The sequence below is a fragment of the Zonotrichia albicollis genome, chromosome 1 (assembly GCF_047830755.1).
Source record: "Zonotrichia albicollis isolate bZonAlb1 chromosome 1, bZonAlb1.hap1, whole genome shotgun sequence".
NCBI lineage: Eukaryota > Metazoa > Chordata > Aves > Passeriformes > Passerellidae > Zonotrichia > Zonotrichia albicollis.
Genome location: NC_133819.1, coordinates 55,022,448 through 55,039,201, shown reverse-complemented (window position 1 = coordinate 55,039,201; position 16,754 = coordinate 55,022,448). Strand labels below are relative to the sequence as shown.

Sequence of the window (16,754 nt, the reverse complement as noted above, 5' to 3'; positions counted from 1 at the left end):
AAGTTATTTCCTCTTTGAAGTAAAACTTTACCTTTGAAGAAAACTTTAAACCTGTTAGCAATATGTTCAGATGAAGTATGTTTTGGTTTAGTTATATTGGTTTAGTTATATGAATATTAAAAAGACTTCAAAGAGTAGTAGGTTACAGGATTATTAGACATAGACATATGAGGCATAATGTGAAATTGCTTTATATTTTCAGAATGGATCTAACTCTCATTCTTTATGTGTTTGCCAGCATCTCATGATTACTGTTCTGACTCGTGGTTAATGAATTATTATTTATTGTAATCCATTACAGTTACCAAAGAGCGCAGTGTGCAATAGTAAGATCTTGCTTGTAATAGTAATCTATGCTTGGCTTTCAGAATTCAACTGCATTTTATGTTGTTGCTAATACTGAATAATATGTTCCTAGGTTAGTTAACATTCCATAGAGATTCTTTCAGGAACCTTTTTTTTTTTAATTAGGAAGGTACTGCCTTTTTCTCAACTTGTACTTAATAATTTTTGTCTTGTGTATGTTTTAGAAGAGTTGCCAGAACACCTGCTTTACACTGCATTTAAATGTTGGGGGTTTTGGTTGATTGGTTGGTTTTTTCCAGTGTTGGACTAATGGGGATTTATAATCACACTACCTTCTGAGCTCTCTGGTTGCCCTTATGCTGGTAGAAGTGTGGGTTTTACCTGGCTAGAAATATACTGCGTGTCAGTATTAACAGCAGGATAAACTTTAATGTTGCTACTTCGGGTTTAGTTAGGTCTTCAAATCTTTTGCTGTCTCAGTTTGATTGTTTTGTTGCTTCTTTATGTATTTCTTTGCATCAGCTGGAAAGGAATTCTGTGTCTTTCCTCAAAATTTTTCTTTTATGCTGTTAACAGTGCACTCTTGATGTCTCTTGGCTTGAATCATCTTGTTCTAGCTGAGCAAACTAATTTTTATAGCACTTTACTGATAAAGTTGTGTGTGGTATTTCTTCATAGCTTTAAGCTATGTGCAGAGCCTTATGTGTTTTCATTCCATCTGCTTCGTCCTTAAAAATCCTACAGCCTGCTTCAAGTGTTTAGAAATTATTTAAAATCAAACTGGAATGCTCCCTGAAGCTACATGGAATTCTTGAACCATGGGGAACGTGTAATACTTGAAAAGAAGCCACTTGCAAAGAAGTCTTAGCAATATTTCAGTTTTTTCAACCCAATAGAGACTTAGACATAACTTACTTTCTGTCTCAGAAGCAGTTTTCACTCTTTAGTATACAAATCAATCTATTCCTCTTTTGTAACTGCAGATTCATCCTCCTCTGCCATTATTTTTTTAATTAATGACATTCTAATACAATGTTTTAAACTCCAGCCTAGTCTTGTCTTTTAAGATTGGAGTCCTGGAACACATGGCATTCAGTGAGAGGCTGAGACAATGGGCTTTGATAAATCTTGGAGTTGAGGCTGGCAATATTGTTGCTGTTTTAGCGCGTCTGATAGGAGGCTGTGGAGAGTGGATGGCAGATTTCTTTGCAAGGGAAAGACAAAACAGACAAAAGTTAAGTTGTAGGAGCAGAAAATCCAATTGGAACTCAAGAAAAAAGTTTTCACAAGGAAAGCAAACACTGGTGCAGGTCATCCAGCAAGTCTATCTGCAGTCTAGATTTCTGGAGACACTTAAAATGGAGATGAGCTGTGAGCAGCCTGATCTCAGCTAACCCTCTTTAGTTAGGAGATTGGACCAGCTGGCATTCAGACATCTCTGCTGAACTAAATTACTACATGACTCCAGTCACCACACTCACAAAAATAATCAAATTGGACTTTTTCCATAGTTGCATTCTTTTTGGTTGCATTTCATACCTCCCTGTGAAATTACTATAGCTTTCATTATAATCCTAATATCTCCTTTTTTTAAACTCTAAGATGGATTATTCTTTGAAAGTCTTTAGGTTTGCTAGCTCTAGCATTTTGTTTTGCCAATCTTTACAAGATTTGTTGTATTTACAGCATCACAAAAAGAAACGCTTTCTCTGGTTTTAATCTTCAGAATTACTTGCACACAGTTATGTTTATATTTTTTTTTCTTTTTTTTATCCTGAGTCATCTTTGCTGTTTGCTACTACTTCCCAGATTATAGTGGCACTTGTCTTATATTTTCACAACTTACACTGTTTTGTTTCTTCTATCTTCTGTAATAATTTTCTTCTGATCTTCTGTAATTATTTTCTGATCTTCTGTAATTCTTTTCCTGGGGTTTCAAAAAGTTGTATTTCTCCAGCAGAGATTTCCAGAATTCAGTGAAATAAATATATGTGATTATGATAAAATTATAAAAGATAAAATACATTCTCTGAGGACACCCTTCCGAAGCTGGAGATTTACAATGTTGAATAGTGTTTGGGGATGGGGAATTTTTTTACTTTCTCATAGCAGAATACTGAACTGTGACTTGGTATTTCTATAGAGAAGACATGACTATAATTACAAAACAAAAATGATTGCATGATTTTACTGTTTAACAGATAGCAATGTTCAGTATTTTCTTAGAAAACTTAGATTGTTGCCACCTTCTCTCCTAATATATTAGTTGTAGTGTTCTGTTTTCTGGAAACCCAAGTTTCATGCCCTTACTGTGCTAGTGCTTCTACCGTCAAAATACAAATATTCTAAAATGGAGATAATGCTACTTATGTCTTCAAGGAACAGATTACATGAAGTACAAGGAGATTTTTAGGACTTAGATCTACTTGGTCCAGGGATTGGCTCAATAGTTCTTTTTCAATTTTATTATTTTTAAATCACAGAATGTTAAGAGGTTGGAATGGCCCTAAAGACCATGTAGTCCCAACCCCTATATAATGCATATTGAAATAAAGGCATGTTTAAAAGTGCCTGGAGTGATAGTTTTCTGACTGTTTAAATGGTTGACATTTGTTATAACTCTGACAAAAAACCCAAACTATAACTAAAACCAGGATAAAATGGTGAATGGGGGAGATTTGCCTAAGAGGCTATATAGCGAGGTACACTTGTAGGTAAAGAACCAAGTTACATACTTTTAAAAAAAAATTTAGTAAGTAAGCCAAAGATAAAATACCTGTTTAAATAGTGAGTCCTTTTTACTGGAATAATGTGGCTGTCTTAAAGTTTTGAATCTAAGGTCATAGGGCACTACTTAAATAACAAGCATTAAGTTAAAGCCACTCTTGGAATTACTTTTGTGGTCTCTTTTACTGATTTAATTGTTTGCGTTCTCCCTGTTAGTTTTGTTGCCTCATTCTGAGCTGTTTTCTCATGCATGCCTTGAGTAATGATATCACTACTAGATACATGGTATTCACTAGAATGTGAAGCTGTGATATTACTGCTGTATCCCTGTGAGTTGCTGTGAATGTGGCAGGGTAGAAAATGCAAGTGGAATATTATCTTGTATTTTTCATGCTTTTGTAATGATAAATTTTCATTGTTGTGTATGACCAAAGTTGAATAATGGAACTAAACTGTTACTTGTTATCTCTAAAGAATATATTTTATAAACAAAAATGGTTGCATAATTTTAATGTCTAACATCTCATACTTTAACATTATGGTGGTATTTTAACATTATAACAATGCATCAAAACGTTAGACTAATGTCAGCTTTTCTGCTATCTGTAGGATTCGCTAGCTGAAGTTGAAGAGAAGTATAAGAAAGCTATGGTTTCCAATGCTCAACTAGACAACGAGAAAAACAATTTGATTTACCAAGTGGATACTTTAAAGGACGTTATTGAGGAGAAAGAAGAACAGATAGCGGAGTTTTATAGGGAGAATGAAGAGAAGTCAAAGGTATTTTTTTTCTAATTATAAAGTACAGAAATCTGTACTACTTAGTAAGAACAATTGAAAATACTCAGAGTAACTTTACTTGCTAGTATTGGGCTTAAGTCTTTGTGCCATTTTTTTCTCTCTAAAGTTTATTAAATAAAACCTTCTGTGTACTAAGTGTCTGGACAACTTATTTAGACCACTTCAGTGGTCTTTGAACTACTTGGTAGGTATAATTTCTCAAATCCTTACAACAATTACTTACATAACTCAAAATAAATATAAATAATCGATTTCTTTAATACAGGAATTGGAAAGACAGAAACACAACTGCAGTGTTCTGCAGCATAAGCTGGATGAACTTAAAGAGGGCCTTCGACAGAGAGATGAATTGATAGAGGTATGCTGATATGAGTGTAGGATAGAACCTGTGCAAATAAATGTGGTGTAAGATTTGAATGAGAATCATGCACAAAACAGGATTAAATACTATCTTGCATTTTTAAGAAATAATTTATCTTGTTTTAGTGTGTAGAATTTAAGCTACTGATCCTCCTAAATTTATGAAGCTGAAAATGTCTCTGCAAGGTTTTCAAATGTATTACATCTTGCAAAGCCTTTAATTCTTGTGAGAAATTGTGGTTCTCTCATGAATGTTCCAAGTATCTTTTTTTTTGTTGTGAGGGCAGAATTAATATTGGTGTGGCCAAAATAATTTTCCATAGCTAAAAGTTCTGATGCATGGATAATACCAAATGTTATACTTTGCCTTTCCCAAAAGTTTCCATTTCAGTTATTTCAGATTTTTATGATTATCAACAATTGAAGTTTGCCATACTGAATATTTGTTTGCTTACCCGTCAAGCATAATACACAGCAATACTGGTCAGCATGTTATTGGGCCACAACCATGTTGCTGGGTGTGCAGTGTGTTCTTTTCCCCTCTCACCTGGTTCTTTTTCCCCTTTTCCTTTTTGTTTCTGGAAAAAAACCCACCCACTGTGAAATGCCAGAGTTATTATCAGTCTTCATTTTAAAATGGTCCACAAAGATAGAGAGAGATATATATATATATATATATATATATATATATATGAATGTATATTGTCAGTGTCTATTGGATGTCCATTTCCCAATTATTTTAGTTGGAACTTGTAGTTCAATTATTACATAATTTTCCCACTATCTCTTCATTGCAGTAAAAATTTATTATCTTTAAGTGTATGGACCAAAGTCTCCTACTGTCATTTTCAAAGGCTGTGTAACAGTTCATTGATCCTTTATTTTTACTATATTCTTGTGCTCTCTAGGTGGTAGGTACTGTAACTCAAAATGTATTCTGAAAAGTCCCAGTACTGTTTTAGAAGCATTATGCTTCATGAACTGGAGTTGATAGGACTTAATAGCAGAAGAAAAGGATTAAGATTGTCCTAAGTATCAGCATTTTGAGTTAGCATAAATGCTGACATCCAAAAGCCCTAAAAAGTTCTGTTGTGGCTCTGTTGCTTGCTCTGTTATCTTTGACTTCACTGAGAATTAAAGAACAGCTTTGCATGTTCTTGTTTGAGGTTTTGCTTGGGTTTAAGTATATGAACCAAGAATATACAGTAGATTTTTCTGGAGTGTTTACTTTGGTAAAATGTAGCATGTGTCAAATAGGCACAAATATATTCAGTCCCTTTGAAGGTTTGACTCTTATTTACCACCTATTGTGTCTTTTCCTCATCTGTTAACACTAATGAAAGACACTGTCTTCTGTTCCCAGATGTAAAATCAAATTCACTCCTTAAGAAGGAAAAAAGTTGTCTCTAGCCCTTAAAATTCTTATGTCATCTTCATAGTTAAGCATTTAATTATGTTTGCAGGGGAAGCAACGAAATGCAGTGATAGTCAGCTAAAAAAGTAGGACTGCACTTGATATGTATTCATATAGTATCAGAAAGCAGTCAGCAATTGTCTTTTGCTTCCTGGATGTTTGATTCAAACTCCTTTCTTTATACTTTTAAGAAGATTATTTTATTTTGCAAAAAATTAATAAAACCAATTGTTAACAGTAATACTCAGTTCCAAAGAGGACTTGAAGGTATCTGGAAAGTACAGCAGGGTAATTGTTTCTATCCACAGACTGCAGTGGGAACAGTCACTAAAGACAAGTAACTCTAGCTGCAGTAAATTTTCCCAACAGCAGTGATTGAATAGAATTAAATACCATTCTCTTGCATGAATTAATGAGAAATATATTACATTAAACTGCACGCTGTTTCTGTAACTTCATGCTCATAAACTCTTTGGTTGACTTTTATTGCTTAGTTTCCTTTATCTATTTTAATGTTTGGGATTTTTTTTTCATTTCCTTACTTCTCTTTCCTCTTTTATTCTTCCCTCATCCTATTTACCACAGGCGAATCAACGTATGCAGGAGAATATAGACTCCATAACCAAGGAAGTGTTTGATCTCCAGGAGACAATTAATTGGAAAGATAAAAAAATAGGGGTATGAATGAAATATGGGAGGAAAGCTATTTTTTAATTTAGAAGTAGATGAATGCCCTCTACATCCCAAGGAATTCTCCAAAGAAATTAAGGCCACTCCGAACTTAAATGAATAAAATGTTTTGCAGTCTTTCTCTTCTTCAGAAATGAGCCACACTTTACTTGAATAATGATCAGGAATACGAATTAAATCTGTAACATGAACTGTTACACATACAAATTTGCAATATTTTTTGCAACATTTTTGATGGCATGCCTAGTAGTAAAAGATGTGATCTTGAATTGACTTCTACAACCAACTTGTGCATTCCTGTATTGCACTTCTGATCCTTGTATATATAATTGGTTAGCTTGGATGCAACACTGAACCAAGCTAGTTTCCTGATAATGACACATGAAATAGTACAGGTATTGAGAATCATAATTGAAACAGTGGTTGTAAGTGACCTTTTGAGAAGCATTCGTGAGGTTCCTGTGTAGGAAGGAGGGTGGTACAGAAAGAACTGTGCTGATCCTATGCAGCTAATGTAGGTCAGGCAGGGTTTGTCAGCTTTGCTTCTGGGCAGGCAGAAGGCACAGAACTGAGTCAGCCTGACCACCGGTGATGACTACATGTCTTTGAACTTGAGGCTGTTCAGGGACACAAGTACATGGCCTGGTGGCAATAGGGAGTTGGAAGGTCTTTAAAAAGGAATTGTCTGCCTCTTGACAGCTCAGGGGTCATTTCTCTCTACCTGAATTTTATACCATATTTCAATACATGCAGATTTCTTTGAAAATTGTTTTATTTGCTGGAGTTCAAGTCACCTTGAAAAGCTGCCTTTTAATTGGTGGTGGCCAGTTCAAAAACTAGGCTGTCTTATTTTTTTTTCATGTTTCAGTCTTTCTCTTCCATCACAAAAAAATGTCATAATACAAAAGTTCTCTGAACATTCTTCTGAAAGCTTTTTATCTTTAATTTACCCTATTCTTTCCATACTTACTTTTCGCATTTGTATATTGTACCGTCTCAATTTGTGCAATATTTTTGTGCTCTCTCAAATACATTGCCAGAATCAGTATATCTGATATTCAAATATACCTACCAGCCAGAATGACAAGAAAGATAGATGTATTTTCCTTTAGCCAAAATTGCTCTGCAAGTTTGTGTTCTTGTAAATACCATAACTGGTTATTTTTCTAGTTAGTTTTTTTTTTAAATTCTCAGAATTGAACTCTCTTAGAAAAGAAAATGTAAAAATGCTGCTCATTTCTTTCTCATACCTATAAATATTTACATACTTTTCTTAGCTCACAGTCTTTGAGCCTTTCTTCCTTCTACTGCTAATTTTTAATCTATTGCAGCTTTAGATGTCTCTGCAAAGCTTCACAATGTAGTTTAAAACTAAAATTGTAACCTAAATTTACAATGTATATAAGATATTTTAGCTGTTTCAGGAAAAGAAAAGGAGGCAAACAGAACAAAATAGCACAAGTTTGTTTTACACCTGCCTTCTTATGTTGTCCTATTTCTGCAGTGCTTGAAATTTGTGGTTATATTTGATCTTAAATTAGATCAATTTGAGGACGCTGAGTTACAGTGTTGGGTTATATTCCTGAAATATACAGTCCACTGTTTAGTGGCTCCAACTTTTCATTTAGTAATGGCAGCTCTGAATTTGGTATAAAAGTTACTTAAATTTTTGGAATATTTAGGAAAAAGGATTACAAACATCTCTGGATTCTGGCACATTATCAGATTTTGCTTATATAAGTATGGTAAAATCTGTCTGCAGAACTTTGTTGTCCTGATTTCTGTTTCCTGCCCCAACAGAAGAATTGCAGAGTTAGATTTTCTGCAAAATCCATGTCATTTTAAATTAAACCCTGAGTGTACAAACATTAGGATTTTTACTGGTTTTGAATAATGATTACTTAGATCTACATACATAGAAATACATAGTCATATCAGTTTCACTTCCTCCCCCAACATAATTTTCTGATTTCCAACACTTGTGTTATTCGGGGGTAAGGATAGAAAATATGTTTGGGGAAGGTCAGCATCATCACAGGACACTCTCAAGTACACACAATCTCTGTCTGTGATTCTGGGCTGCTGTGTCCATTCTCTCAAGTGGTGAGCTTACTTCCCTTTCCATCGCTTCCGCTGTTCTTAAAAAATTAAAAAGATGTATGTGTCTTTCAAGTAGAGCACAAAATTATGTAATGGTTAAGGTTCTTCATGCTATTTATAATGTAGTTAGAGATCTAGTGTGTGCTAGGAAATAAAAGGACATCTTACAGATTTTTAAATTAAGATGTCAGCTACTGTTTTCACTCATGTTGAATTACTTTTATTTTAAATGTTACATTTACATATGAATAAATCAAGTGCAACAGCACTTGTCAGAATTTTCTGTTGAAACTTGGTAATGCTTTAAAATATTGCTCTAGTATGCAGATTCTAGATTATTATTAAAATTCAGCATACTGAAGTTACATGAGGCAAGTACAGTACAAATGTGTACACCTTCATTTCTTTCATAATATCAGTCTATTCCTACACATTCATGCATAGCATAGGGTTTAGTTGGATCAGTTTCTTGGCCAAAATGTCCGTATGCTTTGGCAGTTGCTATGTGGTGAGGATTTTTTTTAATGCGTGCAGTATTGCATGCTGGCCAGTCAAGTAGAAGTGTCCGACTAACTGCCAGTAACCTCTCCAGCTTAGTTAGGCACACCTACCTACACCCACATTCTAGCTGCCATACTTTTTTGTCTAAAATAGTGCTACTGGTGTTTGCTGCTTTTTTTTTTCTCTAAAACTGATTGCTTTGGGTTTAGCAAATGGTCTTGTAACCCATAAGCAACTAGTAAATAAACTACTATTCATGAGTGGATACATTCAAGGTCTTCCATGAGGTATGATTTCTACTTCTGTACCTTATAAAAGGCAGAGAAATTAATTCAATAGATGTAATGTTTTAGGATCTTTGTCATTTGAGTTTCAGCAAGTTTTATTTCTTGCTGCAGAGTGCCTGTATGAAGAAGAATCACTCTTTTGGTACTCAATTTAGTTTATCAAAATTTACTAAAAAATAGAATTCACTGAATAAAAAAACCCTTAAAAAATCTAAGACTTGTCTGGAAAAAAAAGTAATAACAAATGCAGCATGAAGTTAGATATGCAACTTGTAGAAGGCAGTTATCAGAGATGTATGTTACTACATATTTTAAAGCACTTCTAATTTCTTTATTTGTATTGAGCTATTTGCATTTACTTGTAGAAAATCTTTCTGCTGTCTGTCATATGCTTTTTCTCTGTGCCATTCTTTTTCTTGCTATCTGCCTGAGCCCAGGCCCTAGAAAGACAGAAAGATTACTTTGACTGCATTAAGAATGAGCGAGATGAGCTCAGAGAGGAGTTGGCTGACCTGAAGGAAACAATGAAGAGAGGACAGGTATGTTGGTAGTAGTTACTTTACAGTAACAAATCCAGGAATGGGGCATGAAATCAAGGTCAGTAAAAAGGAGGAAGAATAGTTGCTATTCTTGTGCACTCTGAAAACCTGACCTTAGGGTAGGAAAAATGGTCTGTATCATTGTAATTGTTTCACTGAACTTGAAAAGCTCTTTAAAAACTTATCTGTTGATTTATATTTTAGCACTTCTGTTGTATGACAAGTTTTTTTTGTTTTGCATTTTTAGAAACATGGATTAGTTATAATTCCAGATGGCACACCAAATGGTGATCTAAACCATGAATCAGTGGTTGGTACAATAACAGTTGTGTCCCAGGAAGCTGCTCAGGTCTTGGAGTCTGCAGGAGAAGGACCACTAGGTAAAAGTATCGTAGCATACTTTATAGAGTTTTTGAGGGCTTTGTTTCTTCTCATTCACAGTGAGTGTGACTTACAGTTGCAGGTGCAAGCACCTGTGATGCTTCTGGAATATATGCTTACACAACTTTCAGGATAGATTTTAATTTTTTGTTTGTTCTGAGTAAAAAGACAGACGTATCTGTCTTCTGAGTAAGAAAAAATAATACGTGCTTAGATGTTTGAAATGGATTAGTTCTCTTGGTCCAGTTTCTGTTTTAATCTTGCTTAAAAGCGTTGTTTTTTGGATTAGTATGTTTTCCATTATGTTTCATGAAAATAATTCTTTAGAAGTATACGTAATCAACGAAAGAACATCAAGTGCAGTCTTCCATCACATTCATTAGAAAAAGAAGTTTTAAAAGCATTCAAAAATGATAGGGACAACAGACACCCTAATTGGGGGTTTCTGGTTTAAGTTACTCTAACTTGCTTTTATCTTTAGGTTGAGCAAGTTCTTGCATGCAAGGTCAATCCTCTGTAAAACTCTGTTAACATGTAGAAAAAAACCCTCTATATAATTGAATTATACTTGTACATAATATATAATAGTTACATATTTTTATATTGACAGAAATTAGACTTGATACATATTTCTGCTGTAGCCTCCCAGTACAAATGTTATTATGCTTCATTTCTGTCAAAGTTACAATTTCTGAGGGAGCTGCTCTAGTCTTAGCACAGTGTTGCTTGATTGTAGTAATGGCTTGTAGTCATTACTGATCTTTTGACTAAGTAGAAATATTTGCTAAACTCTTTTGCTATTTTATAAACTCTGATGTCTTGCTTTTAGAATTGTTATACTAATAAACATTGTGAATGATGTATTTTTCCCTTTTTCTGCTATTAACTGAAGTTTTTTGTGTTATTAGTGAGATATCAAAGTTTTGCAGTCCCAGCGCTATTAGCCTTGATGAGCATTTCATTTGGAATGGACCAAAAAAGTTATGAAAAACATATTCTTAGTTACAGATTTCTCTGATTTTTAATTAGATTCTTTGGTTTTAGATATCAGGCTACGAAAACTGGCTGGAGAAAAGGAGGAATTACTCTCCCAGGTAAAATAAGTTACTCATTTCAGAAGTAGACCCTTGTGTATCATTTTGCAGACTATTTATATGTAAGTAATAAACAACTGTTAAGCACAAAGGTGCTTAATCAGATATGTAATCACTAAAGCAAAATGAAATACTCATTTTACCTCACTGACTATAAGAAATTAGCAATTCCTCTTGCTGTTGTCCTTATCCATGGGATTTTGATCTTGGTGGGTAAAGAAATTTCATTTCACTATCTGGTTAGCTGAAATCTAACTTCTTCCTGACATTACTATTAGTGCATATCCTTAAAGCTCTTTCTTTCATCTTTTATTTTATTTATTTTATCTGCACAATTGTCTTATGCCGAAATATTAAAGTCAGTACAATTACATTCTCATAAACTCAAGTGGCATTTTCTTCAAAATTGCTCAGTGATACTATTTCATTGATTATTTTGGTAACTCAGAGAAAATTAATATTAAAATAATGGTGTTTAAATACAGCTCTGTTTTGAGAAGAAAGGACTCAAGCAAATATATAGCCATTGAGCAATTGTTAAGAATACTACAGTTTTTGCTCTTTTAGTTGAAGACATTGCAAATTTTTGTCAAGATTTGGGTTTGCTGTGAATGAACCTTAATTATAGTATAGATACTTTTTTGGACTGCCAATAAATTATAATATTAAATGTATAGAAATATTTAAGCACATATTTATCACTGTATAATTTAAAAATCACTGATCATATATTTGATTTGTATCATGAATGGGGGTTTTGCAAGTTAACTCACATACTGCTGATCTGTAGAACAATATTTTTATAAGAATGTCCAAAAAATAGCTCCTACTTCTTTCATAATGTCCATACGCCGGGCACATAGCTGAGAAATCCATGTTCCCTGACTACTGGAAAAACTGAGAGCCAGCTGCTGTAGCATGAATCGGAACTATTAAAAGCTAATGTGCACTACAGACTTGCCTAGGACCATTGTTTCCAGGGGGAGTATGAGAGAGGACCCCCTGAAAAAGCCATGGATTATTGTCTGTAAACTCACTAGGATAGTGTTCAATATCTTTGTGTGTGTTTAGAGTGGGAAAGATACACAGTAGAAGAAATCCATAAACGGAGTTTAATGCCATCTCCTCCTCTGAAAAGTGAGCTGTGTTAGTTACAAGGTGCTCCTGCACTGTGCAGAAATCCCTGCAGTACTGACCAAGCTGGTGGGCTTGGGTTGTGCATTGACATGCAGAGGGCACTTGCCCAGTGATGGGGATGGCTCTACAGCCACAGACCTCAGGGACTGACTCCCCTGCATCGCTCTGCTATTCTTGTTTACAGAACCTTCTCAGCCAGTGGCATCTCAGGATTACTCTGCCTTTTTACCGTTGAACATTTACATACACAACTACTGAACTTCTGGGAGTCTTTTTTTCATAAAGAAACACTTCCTTTTTCAGGTTAGAAAACTGAAGATGCAGTTAGAAGAGGAACGACAGAAATACTCTAAAAGTGATAGCATGAATCCAGATACAATAGACTTGGAGAATGGCTCTGACTTGCAGCTAATTGAAATGCAAAGTAGGTATATGGTTACTGTTCAAAGTTATTCTTATTGCAGAGAGGACTTCCAGCTCCTCTTGTTGTGCACTAGTGGTATGAGTGACTGTATTGTTGAGCAGATAGGTTTTTGTTGGTATATGTCCTTGCATGGAATTCTTACTGCAGGATACCTTCAAAATCTGCCTCTTTCAGTGTTGAAGAACAACATCCTGGGAAGTTATTTTTCAGTTGATAACCATGCCTAGAGTGGGTGACACTACTTGGATGCAATTTTTAGACAACAGAATTTCAGATAAGATTTTTTAAAATACATATTCTATGGGATGATTTTGTTCAATCTTTGATATAGAAACCTAATCTAGAAGACTACTGTCCTGAAGCAAAACATGAAAATTTCTTTAACTTAATATTTAGTGTTGCTTCATAGAAGCATAAGATGCTTTTCATTTCAAGCAAGCTATTCAGCTGGAAACTTGTTTGACAGACTGTCATTTAGTAGGCTTGTGTATAATGAACATGAAGAAAGCACTGGCAATATGAGGACTCAAATGTTACACCAAAGTAATTTGCAAAGCTCCTTAGAGTTTGTCAGGCTCAAGCCTTGTGCTCCTTATTCAAATATCAGTACAAATGTCTAAGCTGAATGCTGCTGAATGTTTACTGTGGTCTGGCATTTTGCAGTGTGTGTTGATTATTATGTTGATTCTGTTCTCTAAGGAATTAGTTTGCTGATCTAAATGTGTTTTAAAAGGTGTGTATCTCATTGGTGCACCTGAAATTTAATGCCCACTTTATAGAGACAGTAGTTGTGTTCTCTAAATACAAGAAAATTATTTCTTTTTCCATACTCTTGTAGATTGCTGAAAGAACATTTACCTCTTTATGATCCTGGCTATGGGCTTCCCAATAAAATGGTCTTTTAATGAATTTTATTTAAAAGGGAGTTAAAGAGTTGCTTTGACTAATATATTCATGTCAATTTTTGTCTAGGAGATGCCAACAGACAAATTAGTGAATACAAATTTAAGCTTTCAAAAGCTGAACAAGATATAACTACTTTGGAACAAAATGTAAGTATCTTTTTTCATGTTTGTTATTACACTGCACACTTTTGCAATACTTTTTTCAACAAAAACCATGAAAGCACATTTCATAATTTGATTTACTGTTTGGTATTTAGTTTGCATAGAATGACACCACATTTTTTCATATTTCCTGCAATTAAATACCTGGGCACTGCAATTAAGTACCTATGCACAGCCTAACCATAAGATAAAATCTTATGGTGCTGAGCTATAAAATCATGTTATTGACTTACAAAGTGTGATTGTTTTTGTAGAGATATAACTCTCACTTTAGAGAGTAAATTTTGTGTCTTCCACAGTACAACTTTCTTACTAGTCATTAAGTTACATAGATTGGTTTTCTTGTACTAGTAGCTTCAATTCTTCTTTATAATCTGCCATACTTTTTTATTTTAGGAACGGAATTACAGCTTATTACTTAAAGAATTAAATGAAAGATGGTAATTTAAATCACAGATGCGTATCTTTTCTCTTTTGCACAGATTCAGTCTAGTAGCCTATCATGTGGATTTAGGGGTAGCAGGGAGCTGTACATAGAACAATCCAGCCAGTGGGTTTTAGCATCTGCAGGTTGCAATCAGGATTTGTCTCAAGTCCTCTCCTTACTGCTGAACTCTGCTTGGGCTCAAGACCTCTTTCATCATGTCCTGATAACAGTCTGCTTTCTATTTTACATCTTTTCATACAGTTTCTGCTTTTCAACTTTCCACTTTCATTTTTAATCCCATGTGTTTCCCAATTCTTGATTTTTTGTATTCCAATTCTTCTCTCTCTGCTTAGTTCTTTAACCTTCTGTGTCTTCTCAGCTGTGTCTTTGGAAGAGCAGCTGGTGGCAGGTGAACTCCAGGTGGAACATCTGAGTTATATTCCTTTTGTGTTGTTTGGGTTTGCAGATTGGACGACTTGAGGGACAGGTTGCAAGGTATAAAAGTGCAGCAGAAAATGCAGAAAAAGTAGAAGATGAACTTAAAGCTGAAAAAAGGAAGCTTCAGCGAGAGGTAACTAACTTGGTTTCTTTTCCAGCTATATGTTCCTTTCTGTCTTAAGCTGCTCTGTCTTTTGCCTCCAAGCTCTGACTTTTTGTAATCTTTGATTACATCTTTTAATTGTTTTTTTAAGATGACCTTCAAGTCTCAATATAACATTCAGAAGACATCTAGAATGTTACAGTAATGCTAACTACGATTCACTGCTGTACTTCCTTGAAAGGAAGCATCTAAGTTGTGTTTTTTTCTAAATGTGATAGCTTGTAATATTTTAAAGTAGTCCTACAAAATATTGCTAGAGAGATGAGTGGTCCCTATGTCAAGTGACAGCCTGGGAATTTTCCAGCTGGGATCTCACAGGATTCTGGGAAGAAGCTGTATTTAACTGAGCTGTTGATCATTCTTGCTTAAGAGCTGCTGCATCACTAGCATGATGCCTGCTACCTGTGATGGGAATACATATCTGTATGCAAGTAATAATGGTGGAGAATACTTTACCTTGCTCTAGGTAAATTTCTTTAATGTAATGGGAGGCTGCAGGCACCTAGATCTTTTAGAATGAATATACTTCATGTTTCAGTTGCTTCACAATTATTTTTAACAGTTTCATTCTGTTTCATCTGCCTGCGGTAATGGAAGTTATATCTTAACTTCTGTGGCACTCTTATGAAACATAATACTTTTATTCCTCTTACCAACCTTGAGAACAGCACAAGGTCCAAATAAACTAAAGTGATAATAACTTTTTTTCATTTTGTAGTTAAGAACAGCACTGGATAAGATAGAAGAAATGGAGATGACCAATAGCCATTTAATGAAAAGGCTGGAGAAGATGAAGGCAAATAGGACTGCGCTTTTATCTCAACAGTGAAATGGAAATTGAAAATACAATGCACTGCTCCTTGAATAACTAGTCCCTAGCTTGTTTATAAATACAGACTTTCAGTGGCACAAACTATTTGAACACTGAGCTGTTCACTGGTGGTTTAGTTTCATAATTCAATGACATACTTTTTGTAATTTATGAGAGAATGAAATGTAGTTTGAATTCCCATGTGAATGACAGCAGTTTTTCAGTAGTGTTTGATTCTAGAGTCAAAGACAGAGCACAATGCTGTATGTTTTTACAACTGTGGAATCAAGTTTACTCATGATCTCTTTTGGCTGCTTTAATGATGCTTGATGCTCAGAGACAGCTGCATGAATTCAAGACACTGTTATGAAACTAACATATACTTGCCTAAGACATCACACAGCACAAGTGCCTTTTATCTGGTGCAATTTAGTCTTCATTGTTGAAATAACCTTTGAAACCAGAAAGCATTTTATTTTAAGATACATTTGGGGTATTCCCTGAACTTTATACGTTTTGAAAATACATTTTTTAAAATATTTAAATTTATAAGAAAAAATAGGGACTGTATATAAAGATCGGCTTCTTTTGCATGGGCACATCTGACTTCTCTGTAATTTTGTCAAATACTAGCCCCTGATACTCTTAGCATTAAGAGCAGAAATTTAAAAACTGAAGTTGTACGCCATCAGATTGTGTCATCTGCTTAAGTGCGAATTGAAATTTTACAGGGGAAGAAGGGGGTGAGAAATATGGTTAAGGAGTTTATTAAACGGACACTTTACTGACCAAAACTGGATGTTTCGCGTTTTCTTTTGAATGTGGAGATGCTAACAGGACAGAGCAAAATCTGTAGAATAGTAAGATCTGATCTTCATGTTCTTAACAAGTATCTTTCTGCCTTTGAAAGTGTGAGTTTGAATTTTTTTTTCTTAACCTAGTCTGCTACTGTTTGACAGTACTGCCATGGAACAGAGGAGCTGCAAAAGGAAGAAGGTATTTTCTGGAATGGTGTGGTTTTTTGTCTGTGGCATACTCCCTGTTGACAGTGAATACTATTAAGAACTTTGACTCTTTGAGCTGGCAC

The 16,754-nt window shown here is 34.6% G+C and overlaps 1 protein-coding gene across 19 annotated transcripts in view; it reads left to right on the top strand.

Annotated features, from left to right (window-relative positions):
* Positions 1–16,495, top strand: part of LRRFIP2 (LRR binding FLII interacting protein 2) — a 55,887-nt gene extending 39,392 nt beyond the window's left edge. For 3 of the 19 annotated variants that reach the window (XM_074541709.1, XM_074541726.1, XM_074541703.1), the window contains exons 13-22: positions 3,643–3,813; positions 4,100–4,192; positions 6,194–6,286; positions 9,624–9,725; positions 9,973–10,105; positions 11,151–11,200; positions 12,641–12,761; positions 13,734–13,813; positions 14,722–14,826; positions 15,575–16,493. In XM_074541709.1, the coding sequence (XP_074397810.1) occupies positions 3,643–3,813; positions 4,100–4,192; positions 6,194–6,286; positions 9,624–9,725; positions 9,973–10,105; positions 11,151–11,200; positions 12,641–12,761; positions 13,734–13,813; positions 14,722–14,826; positions 15,575–15,685 (1,059 nt within the window). In that variant the 3' untranslated portion in view covers positions 15,686–16,493. Of the gene's footprint in view, positions 1–3,642; positions 3,814–4,099; positions 4,193–6,193; positions 6,287–9,623; positions 9,726–9,972; positions 10,106–11,150; positions 11,201–12,640; positions 12,762–13,733; positions 13,814–14,721; positions 14,827–15,574 lie in introns of all 19 variants that reach the window. The other 16 variants (XM_074541746.1, XM_074541738.1, XM_074541753.1 and 13 more) reach the window with 12 other exon arrangements.
* The last annotated feature ends 259 nt before the right edge of the window (positions 16,496–16,754 follow it).